The sequence below is a fragment of the Pithys albifrons genome, chromosome 3 (assembly GCF_047495875.1).
Source record: "Pithys albifrons albifrons isolate INPA30051 chromosome 3, PitAlb_v1, whole genome shotgun sequence".
NCBI classification, from domain to species: Eukaryota; Metazoa; Chordata; class Aves; order Passeriformes; family Thamnophilidae; genus Pithys; species Pithys albifrons.
The window spans coordinates 24,400,668-24,417,881 of record NC_092460.1 but is presented as its reverse complement, the minus strand read 5'-3'; the positions used below and the strand labels follow the sequence as shown (position 1 = coordinate 24,417,881).

General features: G+C 40.8%; 1 protein-coding gene across 4 annotated transcripts in view; it reads left to right on the top strand.

Moving 5' to 3' along the window:
• Window positions 1–401: 401 nt before the first annotated feature.
• Window positions 402–17,214, top strand: part of POLR3B (RNA polymerase III subunit B) — an 83,797-nt gene continuing 66,984 nt past the window's right edge. For 2 of the 4 annotated variants that reach the window (XM_071551025.1, XM_071551027.1), the window contains exons 1-9: window positions 402–543; window positions 1,611–1,643; window positions 4,629–4,685; window positions 4,769–4,833; window positions 5,323–5,398; window positions 8,443–8,543; window positions 11,145–11,236; window positions 12,407–12,524; window positions 13,555–13,663. In XM_071551025.1, coding sequence (XP_071407126.1) covers window positions 469–543; window positions 1,611–1,643; window positions 4,629–4,685; window positions 4,769–4,833; window positions 5,323–5,398; window positions 8,443–8,543; window positions 11,145–11,236; window positions 12,407–12,524; window positions 13,555–13,663 — 726 coding nt within the window. In that variant the 5' untranslated portion in view covers window positions 402–468. Of the gene's footprint in view, window positions 544–571; window positions 602–1,610; window positions 1,644–4,628; window positions 4,686–4,768; window positions 4,834–5,322; window positions 5,399–8,442; window positions 8,544–11,144; window positions 11,237–12,406; window positions 12,525–13,554; window positions 13,664–17,214 lie in introns of those variants that run through there. The other 2 variants (XM_071551026.1, XM_071551030.1) reach the window with 2 other exon arrangements.

Below are 17,214 nucleotides of genomic sequence, written 5' to 3'. Positions count from 1 at the left end.
CACCGATGTTTCTTGTCGCGCTTGGTAGGACCAGCAGTCCCCTCTTTGGGGTTTGGTGTCCCTGTAGCGCTGGCCCTGCAAAGGAGAGGGGGGAAAAAAACTGTAGGTTTCTCAGGCACACCGTTGAACATCAAGATCAAAAAAAGGCAATAATAACAATAATAGCTTGTGCCTCGCGCTGCTTGACACGCAGCAAGCAATGAGGCTGCACTCCAAGGACGCTGCGCCCCCTCCGCCTCTGGCGCCGGCGGCAGAGACCGGCCCAGGGGCTCGGGGGGTACGGCCGAGCGCTTGCAGGCGCTAAACCCTCCCCGGTGGCTGTCGAGCCCGGGGGCAGGGCTGCCTGCAGACCCCGCCCGCCCTCGGCCCTCGCCCCGCCCGCCCTGCGCGGGGCCGGAACCTTCGGGCGCCGCGCGGCTTTGCCGGGGGACGCGCTCGGGTGAGCGCCGCGGCCCGTGAGACCGGGCCATGGAGGCGATGGAGGCGCTGGGGCTGGGAGCGCTCACCCCCGAGGAGGCGGCGGCGCCTGTCAACACGGTGGAGGTCAGCGCGGCCGGGCCGGGCTGGATGAGGTGGAAGGACCTGCGGTCCGGCGCCCGAGGTGCCTCCCCGTGCCCGGGCTGTGCCCGGCCCATGTGGTGCACACACGAGGGCTCAGCCTGCACACCCAGCTGGCTGCCCCGCGTGGGCACCGCCAGGGGATGAGCGCCGAGGGTCGGGTCCCTTTGGGGCACGGGGCTTTCTGTGTGTTGAGAGCACTCCAGGCGTGGACCCTCCGTGCCCGGGAGTCTGGCGCTGTGTTTTGCCGGGAATTCCTCTGCATGCTCCTGCACCGGGAGCGACACTGTCACCCCACGGGCACGGCGCCGCAGGGTGCTTTAAATGCTGAGTGTCTGAGTTAGGAGGTGTAGGTGCTCTGTGAGTGTACTCTCTGCAGGAGCTGCGTGATGTGGCCTCATTCTGTGCTTCTGGCCATCTCCCAAATCTGGGATGGGCTCCCCATGCCACGGTGGGAGAAGGTGGGGCTGATGTAAAGAAATGTTCCCTGTGATCATTGAAGAATAGAAATAGGAGAAAGTTTGTAGGAACCTTGTCACACTTAACACTCATCAGTACTCTTGCTGAATCTTTGTAGGAGTCAGGGTCCTGGTGGATTTTACGGGGACTTGCATCTACAAGTGCTGCTCCCAGGACTGAAGTCCTTGCTTTTCTTTTTTTGTGAAGAAAAAAATCGTAGGAAGCCCTAGCTTCTTAGGAATATAATTTACAATGGTGGCTAAATAAAATGGTAGTTGATCTTAAATGACAACATGGTAAGGACTTTTGTAAGAGACATATATTCTCACATAAGTTGTGCTTCGAAAAGGCAGCGTGCTGTTGCATCCCGAGTAAATACTGCATAGCACAGAGGCCTTACTAAGATGATCCAGGTCATTTTTATCCATCTATGTTGGCTTTAGACAGCCTTCATTTTTTTCTACATTAATCTGATTTGAAATAATGTACTATTTAAAACCCAACAATAATAATAAAACAAGCAAAAAAGCTGAAGCGCCGTAGATGTTTGGTTACTCTTTGGAAAGATATTTCAAACTGTTTTTTGTTTTCAGGAAAAATGGAGACTGCTTCCAGCATTTCTAAAGGTTAGTGCTGTGCACTCATTTCGTGGCATGAATACTTCACCTCCATTCTAACTTTACTTTCCCCTCTTCTAGTGTTTGTTGTTTCCCAGAATACCTGTCCTTACCTTCTGGTGGATTTCACAATTTTTTTATTTTTTTTTAGTTCCCTGCAGTTATGGATAAATTTGTTCCATAGATTGGTTTCTTTGTTAATTTACAGATTATTCTGTAGGGGCATCCTCCTAGAGGTTTGCATTTTTGTGTGGCTGTTCTCCATGAATAGTGTATTTATATAATGATTCCTGATTATTTTACGATTGTACTGGTGCTCAGGGACCCTATCCATGGTCTTTATGGAAGACTGTGATGCCAGGTTCATGGCTGTGTTTGTCCTAGGCAGTGTACAACCACAGATGTGAATTCTCTAAAGGCTTGAACATCGGGCATATCTTCCCTCATGAAGTTAGAGCTTGACTGAACTCAAAAGTTAGTTGTGTCCTAATTTCAGTGCTACTTCTATAATGTGATACTAGTTGAAGGCCCAGTCCTGTATAAAATGCCATTGAATGTAATAACAGGACTAACAGACAGCTGAAAGAGAAGGAGGAGAAAGGCAGCAATGAAAATGGTGCCATAAATATGGCAGGTGGAGCCTGTGGTGTGTGTAGGGTCCTTTAGGGTGTGTAGGGATGTTGCAGCCACCTCTGCACCATCATCAGTCTGTGGAAATGTGTCCCACTTCAGCAAGGTTCTTTTCAGCCTCACTTTGTTAATTCCTTTTCTTCCCCATTTCAAATCCTGTAGTTCTGTTTTGTTGCACCCTGGAGTATTTGATCCCAGCAGGAACACAAAGTTCAGAAGTCAGTTACGGATTGGGGATATTTTCCCTTTAGTTCAAGTTTGTGAAGATGCTTCAGGGTCGTAGTGAATAAAACCAATTTCTGTGTCTCTCCCAGCAAACTCGTGAAATTCCATCACAAGCTTGAGCCAGTGATATTGTCTGAGTTCCTGAAACTGAAGAAGGGAGGGCTGCTGATTGGGAGGAGGTGTAATTTACTGTGTGCTTTATGCCAAGTGTACCCATCCCACGTTATTTCCAGCCAGTGAGCCCTTTACTCCAGGGTTGCCAGTGGTGGTCTGGCCTTTCTGTTGCATGTTGGTATGTTCATGCCAGCAGTGAGAGCTGTACGAAGCTGAGGTTGTGCACTGCAACTTCTATAGTGGAGTTTTCTTTCTATAAAGCTGTCAATATCACCTCATAATAAGTGGAAAGAACTACCAGCCTGATTTCTAGACACTAATATTTCTATATTTCTTACCTATATCAAATGATGTGCAATGTTTTTGTAAATAAGGGAAACTTATGTAACAAAATTTGCTCTGGAGTCATTCATCTGTTGTCTTACCCCGTGAAGGCTTCACTGAGCAGACGGATGTGTCCTTCTATGCTTCCCATTTCTTTCTAATTTCAAAATGAATCATAGAATAGAATCGTAGAATCAACTGGGTTGGAAAAGACCTCCAAGATCATCAAGTCCAACCCTTGGTCCAACTCCAGTCCCTTTACCAGATCATGGCACTCAGTGCCACATCCAATCTCAGTTTAAAAACCTTCAGGGATGGGGAATCCACCCCCTCTCTGGGCAGCCCATTCCAATGCCTGATTAATCTCTCTGGAAGGAATTTTTTTCTGATCTCCAACTTCAATTTCCCCTGGCAGAGCTTGAGCCTGTGCCCCCTTGTCCTATTGCTGAGTGCCTGGGAGAAGAGACCAACCCCCACCTGGCTAGAACTTCCCTTCAGGTAGTTATAGACAGTGATGAGGTCACCTCTGAGCCTCCTCTTCTCCAGGCTAAACAACCCCAGCTCCCTCAGCCTCTCCCCATAGGGCTTGTGCTCTAGTCCCTTCTCCAGCCTTGTTGCTCTTCTCTGGACCCGCTCCAGCACCTCAATATCTTTCCTGAACTGAGGGGCCCAGAACTGAACACAGTACTCAAGGTGTGGCCTCACCAACACAGAGTACAGGGGAAGGGTCACTGCCCTGGTCCTGCTGGCCATGCTATTTTTGATACAGGCCAGGATCCCATTGGCCCATTATGTGAATTGTGGAAATGTGCGTTTTTTCTGTATGAAGCTTCAAGTCTTGTAGTGTGTTACTTGTCATGAGATGTTCCAAAGCTTGAAGCCCTCAGGGAGCATGTGAGCATGTGTCTCAATATCAGCTATCACTCTGTCCTTGTCAAGGCAGGTTTTTGCACTGTATGTAAGATAGTTACACCTTTTATTTCCAGAGACACCAATTTATTAACTAAATGAATGCTTCTATTAGTATTCCTTCAACGTAAAACATTTCTTTTTTTACTTTGATCCCAGATCATTTTACTTCATATGGTCCCCCTTCTTTTGATTGCTCTAAGCACTTGAAACTTAAGTCCTTGAAATGTGTTGTATCAACTCATTACCTGGGGGAACAGGATACTGTTTATTCTGTGTCATATTACTGTGGGTATGGTCTCTCTCTTGCTGCCTACAGATTAAACTCAGATTTTTAAAAGAGTCCTGCTCTCTTGTGACTGTGTTCTTGCTTGTTCTCTCCTGTCTCATTGGCCCTCCCTCTCATACCTCTTTATGCCAGCTGTTCTTGTTAACAGTGCATACAACTTTTTTCTCAAGCAGCATGCATGGTTAGTTGTACTATAAATGATTTCAAAATAATGTCAAACTGATAAAATGTTTTGACTTGCAGTGGTTCCTGTTACTTTTTATATTGGATGAGTTTACTCTGTAGAGTTACCACCTTACTCAAGGACCAATGACAGCTGTGATGTAAACTTGGAAATACTGTGTAGAACCAGACTGATCATTCAGGCACTTCCCAAAGTTTGTCAACTGAAAGAACTTAGCACAAATCCAAAAGTACTTAAAAATGCTTATATCTCAATTTGTGCCTTGTATGATTAATGTTATTGAAGCTAATTTTACTTGCTGCTTGCATGTATATTTCAGGTGAAAGGACTGGTGAAGCAGCACATAGACTCATTCAACTATTTCATCAACGTAGAGGTACGCTTTCTTGGTGGGAAGAGAGTGGCTCACAGTACTCAGAAAAGGCACATGGGTCTATTTTGGCTTTTTTCCCCCTCCAGATAAAGAAAATCATGAAGGCCAATGAAAAAGTTACAAGTGATGCTGACCCGATGTGGTACCTGAAGTAAGCATGAGATGATTTCCGTGTCAGTAGCAGCATGTGCAGTATTGCATGGGTTTGTTGTTGGCTATAAAATGTTTATAGGCACTTGTGTGGGTATAAATCAGAGTATATTCCCTTCATTTATCTCTTATTTGATGCAATGAAAGATGGGAGACTTAAAGAATAGTCCTGTGAAGCAGACTTAATAGCCAGCAGTTAACAATGCCCTATGTCACCATTTTTCTGTAGTTCAGTAATCTCAGATGGGAGTTTCTTTTTGTCTATTTGCAAAGCTAACTTGGGGTTCATTGCATGTGCAGATTAAATTTTAACTACCTAGATCACAACTCGAATACAAGGAGTTACTTTGGGAAGAATTGTTGCTCTTTGTTAATCAACCCGTGTTCATCAAAGTAACTTCATTTTTCAGTATAGATAAAATTTTGCTCTCCTCAGGTTACCTGCCAAACATTTGGCTCATAGTTCATTTTGAAACTGTTTGTATTACAGGTACCTCAATATCTATGTGGGTACTCCAGATGTGGAAGAAAGCTTCAATGTGACACGACCTGTATCACCTCATGAGGTATTGATGTTTGCATCTGTCTCATTTATTGTTTGACGTTGGGAATGTCTTGGATAATATCTGCATATAATTTTATTTTGAGTACAGGCATGCTATGTTAGGTGATTCAATGCATGCTACTATCACTGTGGAAAGAAGCCTCAGCAATTTAAACATCATGTCATGAAGTTTTAAATTTTTTTTAATAGTTTTTTTTCTGATGTGTAAAAATAGCTGCATTGAGTAGTTCATGGTAGCTGAAGTTGAGTGGGTTTCCATGAAAATAGTGAAAAGTACTTCTCTTGGTTAATCTTGTGGCACTCCTTATGACAAAATGTAAGTCCTCTCACTACAATGTAGTGTTCTTTGATATTTTTGTTAATTTCTTTTTAATATTAGCACTGCTGCTGTCTACCCCATGTGTCACTTCAGTTTCCCTTTCCTTCTAGTCATCTTTGGGAACATACATGTGATTTTTCGCTCATATTTTTTAAGTCTGAGTCAGAAAGCAAACATGGAAACTTTGAGCAGTAACAGATGGAAGTTGATAAAATTATAAGAAGCTGCAGAAAAACATTAGCTGTATGTGGAGTATATTTAATTTCTTTGAACTGCTGTAAGCATGTAGATTAACAACAAATGAATTGTGTATTTGTGGAATAAAGATGCATGTGGAGAGGAAATGCTGCTATGACTGAAATCAGAAAGTCTGTTTGTTTTGACCAACAGGATATAAAGTAGCTTCTGTATGTGTAAGAAAGCTGTAAACTAACATAAGCTTTGGACATTTTGGGATTGCTTTCAGGAATCTAGAGATTTTCAGTTCTCTTCAGAGATTGCCCAGGAACACAGTATTTCTTTCCTTTTTACTGTTCTTTGAGATTTTTACCTCTGCAACAGAGATGGTGACTTCACAGCCTCTTTTTGACTTCAGAACATGAACTGAGCTGGAACTTGCTCTCATTTACCGCATGCAGCCTGTTGTCAACCCCATAAATCAGTTCCCATATCACATACTTTTTTCCTTGCTAAATCCACTTGAAATTGAATTGGTTTTGGTTTTTTTTAATGTAATCTAGGCTATCATGAAATATGTTCTGTACTTTGGAGGAGTGGCTGCCATTTGTGTGTAGCCACTCTCTGACTCCAGCAACCTGACTCAAATCTCATTTGGTTCAATGGAAAGCTTTTAAGGCATTGACAGTGCAATCAGATGTAAGCCATGACAGTTCCAGCATCTCACAGTTGTGTAGTGGATGTTAAGTCAGTAGATATGAATGTGCACAAAATGCAATGGGACAGATTTCTTCTATATGAATTAAGTCGCGTGCAAAAAATTGTTTGTGGCCAACAACTCGTGTTTAAGAACCCAGGTATTAAAATGCTTGCTTGCTTTAGAACTAAAGTGAATGTATATGTAGAAGAAGGCAAAATAAATACTTCATAGATCATACTGACCTTGAGTTTAGAATAACCTACTCTTGCAACTCAGGTACATCCTCATTGAGACTTAATGCTACTGTGTCAGTTATTTTTCTGAGTGCTGTACATATATGAAGGCCACAGTTATTTTCTTAAACAGGATGCTGCCAGAGGGGAAATTAAAAAAAATTAGATCAATATGAGTGTATATTTCTCTTTTGAAGGCTTTTAAAATTCCTTCCTAAAGACACCTAAACTGATCAGATTTTCAAAAGGGTCTCAGTCTGTATGAAGTCAGGCCTCTCTTTTACCTCGAAACGTATCTAAGTAAGGAGGTACCTCAAGGAAGGTGATACAAAAATACAAGTGCTGGAATATTACACCATAATTCATATTTTATACCTGTGTCTTGTGTTAAAAAAAGCACAGACAGAGAATTCCAAGACTTTTTTTCCCTAAGTAGTACTAATGAGGCTGTCTAACTCTCCATCTCTTGCAGTCCTTATGGGAGTTTCATGAACTGTTCATACAGATGAATTTAAAGTAATTAGAAAATGAAAATATTCTCAGTTACTTTAAATTTGATGAAGCACAATGGGACCTTGTTTCCTGCAAGTCACAGTTTGAAAACTGCTGGTGCACATCAATATTCTATTACTGGAGAAGTGATCTACTTTTTAGTATGGAGAAAAGAAGCATCCAGTTTCCAATGATTCTTCAGGCATATTTTTCCATACAGTTGCATCTGCAATGCACAGCACAATCTTAATTGCCTTTTAGTGCTGCTTAATCAATAGACTGAAAGACTGCAGAACCATAAATGTGCAAGTCTGAATACTGACAAACCTGTAATTCTGGAGCTGGAAGGTATAGAATGCTCGGTGAGGTCGCAAATGACCTGATGTGAGTTGCTCTATTGTGTTCAGCAAATGCAGTAAGGCTGGCCTTGCATGAACATACACAATACCTTAAAGGCTGACAACAGCCTGGGGAGAGCAGACCAGAAAGATAAGATTAGAAATAAGCCTTGAGCCATATAATGTCCTAGATATGTATATCCTTCTCCTTTTGCTCTCTGAGAAATTTGCAAACAAATTCTGGGAATCTTTACAGGAAGTGATTCTGTAGTGAGGCTTCTGTAAGTCATCTTTAGAAATGGTACTGTATGGTAAGACAATAAGGTTGCACAGTGTCTCTCTTGCTCTTCCATTCTGTCATAGGAAGTTGTGCTTCATATGACAGCACAACTCTTCAGCTGTTGAAGGTCTTCATACAGAAATGTCCCTAAGCTGAGCACTGCTCAGACACAGTATGGCCTATGTGTCAGCTCTGCTGATTGGAACTGTTTGTTTAATTAAACAGTTTAGAAGTTATTCTCTGCAGTGCTGTCTTCTGAAGTCACAGATCTACTGGCCGCTTTTGAAACGTCATAGTAATTGTATCTGGATTTTCTTGGGGTTTGTTTTAAACAGGAAAGTCTATCAGACATAGTTCAGGTTCATGGTCTTGGTTCAAGATCTTTGCTTTGCTTTGTTTGATTTCTTTGTGAGGACTTAGAGGACACAGGGCAAACATTGGATGTTTTAAGAGAGATTCTTCATCTTGTAAATCAACATACAACAGTATGACTGTTCTCCTTTTAGTGCCGCCTGAGGGACATGACTTATTCTGCCCCAATTACCGTGGATATTGAATATACACGAGGTAGCCAGAGGATCATACGCAATGCATTGCCCATTGGCAGGTAAGACACCATATCCTGAGCTTCTGGTATTGGTTTTCTTTTGCTGCCATGTTGGGAAGAGTTTTTACTGCAAAATAAAGGTAGGCTAACATTGCTTCCTTATTGAAAGAAATAGTAAGCAGGCAAATCTTGATAAACAGCTGTACAGGATGTGATTTTTATGTTCTAAGATTTTGTTTTGCAAAAGCTTCTGGTAATATATCTCCTTCCAAAGAAGGATTGGTGTTGTCTATGATTCTATTGATTTAAACTAAAGAGCAAATACATGAAAGAGTAGTGGAGCTGCAAGTTGTGTTATTGTAAAATGAAATCAAACATCTTTGCTTTGTAGCCAAATTATTCAGTCTTTCACACATAATATGTAGAGATATGTCTGTGGAAGATGGATAGTAAAAGTAGTAAAGGAAACATTAGTTCTGCTGTACAAGGCTAGACTCTCATTTAAAATTAGTTTGGTTAAGAACTGGAGTTACATCATCAGAATGGTTTTAAGGGCATACATGAAAAAAAGTCTTTTTGCTGTTAAAAACTGTTAATATCCAGTTATTAATGCCATGGGAAATAATTTTCCTCATCTGCCCCTGGTGTTACACTGGTTTCCTTTTGCCAGGTGAGTATATACAATGTTCTAGTTTGACACGCGGTTCAGACTGGGATGGAAAAGCTGCATGTTCTTTACTCTCTTACTTCTGTTGCTTGACAGAGTCACTGATAACCTGAAACAAAACAAAACAAGAAACCAAAAAAAGCAGTGTCTTTGTACCTTTGTGTCTTTAGAAAGGAAAATTTCATTTGAATACTTAGTAGCATTCCAGATTTTCCATGTTTTTATTTGCAGAAACTCAGTAGCTTTATTTTCCTTTTCTTTTTTTTCATTTTCTTCCTGATAACTTTAGATACTAAAAAAAATTAAAATGTCCTCAAAAGAAGAATGACTTGCTATTCTCTGATATGGTAGCTGCAAAATATTTTATTGTTTGCAAGTGAAATAAATAAGATATTTTGTGACATCTGTTTCATCGGAGTTTTCAGTAATGGCATTTGAGTACTCCTTTTGAGTTACATTATACCAACTGTTTCCTGTTTCTGATAAAATAGCCAATGTATTAGGCTTATTGTGTGTGTGGTAGAAGACTTTGCTTGTCATATGAAGTTTCTATCTCTAGGAAACACTTTCTCAATTAAATGATTGAAGCAAGTAGGTTATTGGCATAGAGCATTGTAGTGACAAGATAGCTTTTTATATGTACTCTGCAAAAATACAGAATTTGAATTCAGTTTTCTTTTAAGGTATAAGAATATGAATATAGCAAAGAAAGTAATTTATAAGATTTGGAGACAAGAAATACAGTCTAATCTTATTTTTTATTGAAGCAAATTTGAATGAAATATCTCAGAGATTGCAAATAGTTGCATAGTAGAACTCACAAATAAATTTTGTCAAGCTTGTCTTAGAAAACACTTGGAATATAGATCTTGCAAAGGCTGTCCAGCAAGAAGTGAAATTCTGTAAGGTGGATCAAAAGTCAGCTTTTTTGTAGAAGAGACTAAAGAGCATGAAGATCTTTTGGTAGATGTAGTAATAAACTGTTTTTATCTTTTGCAAAATACAGCTTTCTCTTTGAAATAAACTGTGCTTTCTTTCAAAAGTTTTAGTGACAATCTGAGAGTAGAAAGGTATGTTAGGAAGCTGACTGTACAAGTACACTTTAATAATAACTGCAAAATCATTGTTACTTAGTTGTTGAATAAGCCAAATTGAAAGGGAAAAACATTCCCTGATTTATCACAGGGTGATAGAATAATTTGGGTTGAAAGAGACCTCCGGTACAAGCTCCTGCTCAAAAAGGGACCAGCTCTGTGATCAAACTGGGTTGTTCAGTGCTTTATCTTGCCAGGTGTTTGGTGATCTCCATGAATGGAGACTTCCCAGCTTCCCTGTGCAGCTTCTCCACTGCTTGATTGTCTTCATAGTGAAGAAGTTGTGCATCATATCCAATCTGTGCATCTTTAGTTTCTCTTTTTTTTTAATTCCCTAAGCAATGAATTTGTTTTTAATTTCTTGGAATATTTTTCCACCACACATTGTGTCACAAAGTGCTTTCTGCAGATTTCTGTGCTAAGACTCCAGAGAAATCAGAGCTCTTACTGGGGAAACTTCATGTTTAGGTTATGTGTTAGGGGCACTGTCTGTCTGCAGCCAGAAGGTGTCATTCTTATACTGGAAATGAGATACAAACCAGCTGCTAACAGTGGATCTTCAAGGGGCATGTTCTTCACTGCAGACTGTTTTAGGGGACCAGGAGTCTTGGCACCAGTTATCATTGGCCTTGGTAACTCTGCTTGTTGTGATGCCTGTAATAGCTGGATAACATTTAAACAGGAAGTCTGTGGTTTGTTGCTAGCAGGTGTCCAGTTTACATCTGAAAAATCAGTGAAATAAGGTGGGTTTAAAGGAAAAACCTGTTGGCTATAGCACACATGTGTTCTAATTATCTTAAACATGTTTTCTCCACTTTGTTCAACCTGGTGTTTGTTCTGATGACTATTCATGTTTTTCTGTCTGAATCTAGAGTAAAATTGTAACTGGTTTTCTTACAGAATGCCTATAATGCTGCGTAGCTCCAACTGTGTTCTTACTGGGAAGACTCCAGCAGAATTTGCCAGACTTAATGAATGTCCTTTAGATCCAGGTATATTGTCACTCACATTCTTTTTTTTCCCTTGTCTATGCTTTCTGTTTTAAATCGTTTTCAGCAAAGAAATACCCCTTTGGTGTCCTTCCTGCCACCATGACGTTGTTGAGGAAACTTCTTAAGTGTATGCTTGTAACTAAAAGAAATCACCAGGCTTTTTAAAATAGTAAGACATGGTTGAGAGCATGGATAGTTTGTATTTGTAGACAAAGTTTTCAACCACAAAAACAATACACCAAAATTTTGGATACTGTATTTTGAATTTTGTATATAGTATTGTACAGTGATGTGTTAAATGGGAACAGAGATGGAGTTCATTCATGAAAGTTAGGTGGATTAGGGAAGAGTGGAGTTTAGTGGTGCCATCCAGATGGGGAATTCTTCATTTACTGCCTTTGGTAAAGCAAGAATAAAGTGCTACATGGCAATATTTGATATGTACAGAGGAGATGAAGGGTTATAACAAGCAGCTTCTTTGGTTTTTATCTGCTACCTTTGAAGCATGCACTGGCCCTGTGCTGTGCTTACTTGTGATGGCAAGGTACAGTGACATGTGCTGGAGGAGCTTTAATAGATAGAGACAGTTTAAGACAGGAATTTAACATAGCTCATGTGCAAATTCCTTGTATTGTCTTAGATACAACAAGGGTATTAGAATACATTTTTAAAAACAATACAAAAGAAATTTCTCCCTGGAGTGCTGAAGAGAGCAAGTCAACAATTATGAAAGGTTTTTTCTCTTTATTTGATGTCCTAAGGATAAACATTTCTGGCAGGCTGTATTTGTACCTAATTTATGGAACTAACAATTCTGTTATGTGTTTTAGTAATTATGGTTACCTCACAGTTTGAGGTTTTTTTACAGCTTTACAGTTTGCATCTCTGTGCCAGTGAGTTCTTTTAATCCAAGTACTTCCCTGCTAAAGTCTTAGATGTCAAATACTGTGTGAGCTACCGAACGTCCTGTTTAGTGGAACATACTTGTAGTTGTCACAGGTTGCACACCATGTTTGTTCATTGCTCTTTTAAGGGAGAATTTACTCTTGTGTTTTGTACTATGTGTACTTATGGTTTACTTTCCAATAGTTTATATTCAAAGGCATATTGAAAGAGACAAGTAAGGCACAAAGGTATTGACATGTAAAATCTTTCTTTTCTGTTGACTAGGTGGCTATTTCATTGTTAAAGGTGTAGAGAAAGTCATTCTTATTCAAGAGCAGTTATCCAAAAACAGAATCATTGTGGAAGCTGATAGAAAAGGCACAGTTGGCGCTTCTGTTACCAGGTATGGTAAATGCTTACAATTACATAAAGGAGATAAACCCAGAGGTTTACAACTTCATTGTTGTAGTTGAAATACCTGTGTAGATTTCTTCCTAGTATAGTTTTAACAGGAAAAAGATGTAGACATTCAATGTCCCTCTCTTGCTACTGTCATTTTGTATGCTAAAACATCAATCCCAAAATCACTTAGTACAGTATTCCAACAAAAATCAGAGAGTTGCTTATGTGCTTCAGGGTTCATCCTAGATTAGGAAAGCAAGTTCTAATTTTTAACATAACAGAGTGCGCTTCCTAATTGATGGTGTTTGGTCTCATTTTGCAGCAAGTAACATGAAGTTACTGCAGTGGAAATTGGATGTAACGTTTTGTCTGTCTCTCTACATCAAATTGGCATAAAAACTTTTGAAGGCCAAAGGCAGTGGAGAAGGAAACAAAAATAGTTTTGTACTGTACAAATTACTGAAAATAGCAAGGTAGTTTAAATTTGGCCTTTCCTCATTGATTAAGTTTTATTTGTATTTTGTTTGCCTTTTGGTTGGTTTCTTTTTAAGCTGCATGCTGTTATAATATGGTGCTTGTCTCTGTTGAGTGTGAGGGCTGGGTTTTTTTCTCCTAAGGCCTCTCACACATCTCTCCTAACTAATTACTGTTTCACAGTAAGCCTAGATGAGGTTAACGTACAACAAAGTGCTGTTACCTCATTACCATTGTTGCAGCAGGGCCTGTGCACAGTTTGACCTTGCTGGTTACATCAAAATTGATGACAAAAGCATGCAAAGGTGATTTTGAAAAGTGCAAACTTCAGCTTGCTTAGATAACATATTCCAAATAATCTCAATCACAGGTGATAATACCTATTACCCTGGAGTTACAGGCTGATGTCTGACTGTTTTAATGTAATTTTTAAAAGATGAGAAAGTGGAATTAATTCAGCTGAAAGATTTTCCAAGCCTGCTAAGTTTACTATATATAAAAGATTCTAGGAGTCAATGCAAACGTTCTGTTGGACATAATATTTTTTTTAACTTCAGTTCCACTCATGAGAAGAAGAGCAGGACAAATATGGTTGTGAAACAAGGAAGATTTTACCTGAGACACAACACTCTGTCAGAAGATATTCCCATTGCTATCATATTTAAGGTAATACAGCTGTTAGTTTGGGGGAAAAGAAAAGGCAAAAAAACCCCTGTGCTGTAGCTCAGGAAAAAAGATAGGCAGCAGCTCTCAAGTTAATATGTACAGAAGGACTTGGAAGGTCTTAGAAATTGGAAGCTTTTTTCTCCTGAGAAGTCATCTTTATTGTGCAGCAAAAAGGAGAAAAAAGTGCTGCGTTTTTCTGCAAGGGGAGCACTGTCGTGCCAAGACAAACCCCTGCCACCCCTTTACTGCCTTGTAAGGTCCCTCTCTTGCTGCAGAAGGTCTGAAGGGTTTTGGTTTGTTACAAGTTATGGTACAAGCTTGTGTTAAGGGTCTTTGTTTCTGGTTTTGGTCTCAGCCCATCCCCAGCTCTGACCTGTGTAGTGCTGAGTAACTCAACACCCTTTGCTTCAGATTCAGGGATATGGCATAGCCATAAGCTCATTTATACATGTTCTCCAGTCATAAGTGTAAACAAAATTGGTAGCCTCTGGGGAAGTCCTGCTATTCTTAGACCTATTCCTAAATCCTGTAAGATTACTAGAGTGGCCTGCATTTCCTTATTAGTTTACTTCCCCTGTGAATCAGCCCTGCCTCGGTCCAAATACCTCAGAATCCCTGCCTGGTTCAGCAACACTCACCACTATCTTCAGCACAGTGAATGCATGGACAGGCATCGTAGCTTTGAGGTGATGTCTGGTGGGACTAACAAAGGGCTACGAGAGGCATCCACTCCTAATTCTGGGCAAGAACCGGGGAGTATTTGCCCTTCCAGCTGAGCTAGTGACAATGCCATGGCTTGACCTCGATTGCCTGTGAAACTGCCAGAACTGCTTTCTTTCACTCTCTGCTTCTCCCTTTCATTTTAATTCACTCAAGGGTGCACACACTGAATGTGTGATCAGTGTGACATAACGATGACTTCTCCCTGGCTGCCCAGCAGGACCAGAAGCAGGCTGGTAGCTCAGCTGTCTGTGGAATCAAATATGTGGACTGCAGACAGTAGCGGTGTTGGGTGGACGTGCACTGTCTGGCTGCTGGAGAGAACAGTAGGGCATGGCCCATGGGACCTGTCCTGCTAACAGCTGGGAGCTCCTTTCTGTCCTGTAATGCTTTGCTGCTGCCTGTGGGTTTGCAGCCTGGTACACTATGTGTGCAGAAGGAAACGTGACAGCAGCCTTAGAGGCACTGTTGACAGAGAAGGTGGCTTAGAGCACAAAAATGCTTCTGACTGGATCTAGAAAAGCCCTATTTTGGTCTTTAGTGTTTTACAGCACAGAAGGTTTGGAGAGGCAGTAAACAGCTGGAGGAAATGATTTTCCAGGAGAGGGCAGCATGTGCTCACAGCATCCAAACAGTTTGTGCCCACAGTGGTGATGTGTTGGCGTCGGCATGTACAGGCTTGTCAATATTACCACACCTCTTGGGCTGGGTGAGACTTGTGAGATCGTTTTCATGCTGTGGTACTAGAAAATAGTTTAACAATTGGGTTTAGACTTGAGAAATAAATGTCTGTTATCTCTGATTAAGTAAATCTCTTCATGCAGTTGGAGGAGGTTTTAGTTACCGGTGTTAAAGGAGGTTGAGAAATTATTTATGGACAGAAATGTACATAAAAGTGCCAGGATTAAGCTCACAACTTTTGTGTTGCAGGAAAGTGCTAACGTGGCTCTTAATCTGTTTACTCCAGTACCAAACAGCTGGATTCCACCTTCAGTTACAGACTTTTACTACATTTTGTCACCCTGTGCTGGTGCAGACAAATACCTGCTCACCTTGAGTAACTGCTCTGGGTTTTTAAGTCCAAAGAGATGGTTGGTTATTGAGTTAATTTTGTAAAGCAGAATTCTTCTGACTATTTGTTCACCTTACATATAACTATAACCTTGCTATGTATAACTGTCCCCCTCTCTATATATCTCTTATATTTCAAATAATGTTGCATCATTTTTCATTCATTTATTGAATAAGGGGTTACATTTTTTAGGACCTCTTGGCTCTAGTGCTTTTCAATTATTTATATTGATTTAATACAGTAGCAAATTAGCTACCCATTTTAACTATTCTGAGTGTTCCATTCTTGACTGGCACTTAACTGTTCTCATGAATGGTCATTTTCTTTACCTTTTCTTTAATGACATGAAATTCAGGGATCTTCTGCCAACTTCTGGTGAGTCTCCAGCTGGAAACTAAAGCAATCATCAGTCTCTGACCTTTCTTTCTTGGGCATTGCTGTGATGTGGTATTGCTTTGTTCTATTTAACTACTAAAAGCAAGGTTCCAAACACCGTAGCCCTGAAACTGGAGAATCCCTAACTTGGGGATCCTGGTCTAACCTCAGCTCTCTCACATGGCAGAATTACACACAGGAGATTTGTTGGAAGAGCAAGAAGAATAATGCCTTTCTGTTGACACCCAAGCTTTGGGCATGTAGGACATGTCTTCCTTGTTTTACTGTAGATGTTCTGCCTCTTGTGTTGTAGAGATCCACATCTGCAAGGGGCAAAGTTAAACTGTACAGACAAGCTAAGTTCTGAAATTTTGTTTGCCTTTGAGTCCTTGCCTTTTGCTGTAGCAGCTGGACATATAATTTCTAATTAAAAAATAAACTGAGAAAGCAGTGGCAAGAATCTATTTCTCTGCATTTCCTCCCAGGCCAGCATCCAGACAACAACCAAACTCCACAGACCTCTGTGTTCTAAGAAAACAAATAGCAATTGGTAGAGGGATGCTATGCAATGCATGGGACAGCTAGAGGGGACAGTTTAGTCAGGGACTGTCTGAGAGTCAGTAGCAGAAAGCTGATCAATTTTGGATTGTCTTTCTAGCCCCAATAGCTTTAATTGACTTGGTGTTCCTGCAAATGACTTAAGAAGTAGATCAGGTGCAGAAAATTATTGTGGTATTATAGAAAAGAAAGCAAGTATTGGAGATCTGTTAAAGGTTCAAACACAGTGTCTATGATCAAATGTGGGTTTAAAGCTACTACAGCTGTAGAATGGAGGTGTACTAATACATCTCTTGGACATCTTTGTATAAAGCAAGGGCTGAAATGGAGACCATTACAAACACCACTTACTGTCAGAGCTGAGGCCTAAAATTCATAGGGCGCTCCGTAGACTGGAATGTAAGAGCACCCTTGTATTCCAGGCATAAAGTCATGGACACGTCTTCGTTGCATGTTAGGGCAAGACCTTAGTGTTCTCCATCCTTTCTTTTGGTAAGGTAGGAAGCCCAGGCACATGGGCTGTGGGGAGGGGTGGTAATAGAGTGGATCTAAAGGTCCCTTGATCTGGATAGGTAGGGGGACTGGGTTGTGTAGGATCACCCTAAGGAAGGCATCTGCCTTGGAGTTCATCCTTATCTGTAACTGCAAGCCAGAATGACCTTGTTCTGCTGCTGTGTTTTTGCTGCCATCCAGAGCTGTAAGGATCTTCAGGATTGGCATATTCAGACCTTTTATAGCCAGTTGTGTCAAATACATATAAGTTGTGGTTTTGTGAAGTTTCACACATTGACCACAGGCAACTGAAACTTGATAGGCTGCAAAAGTC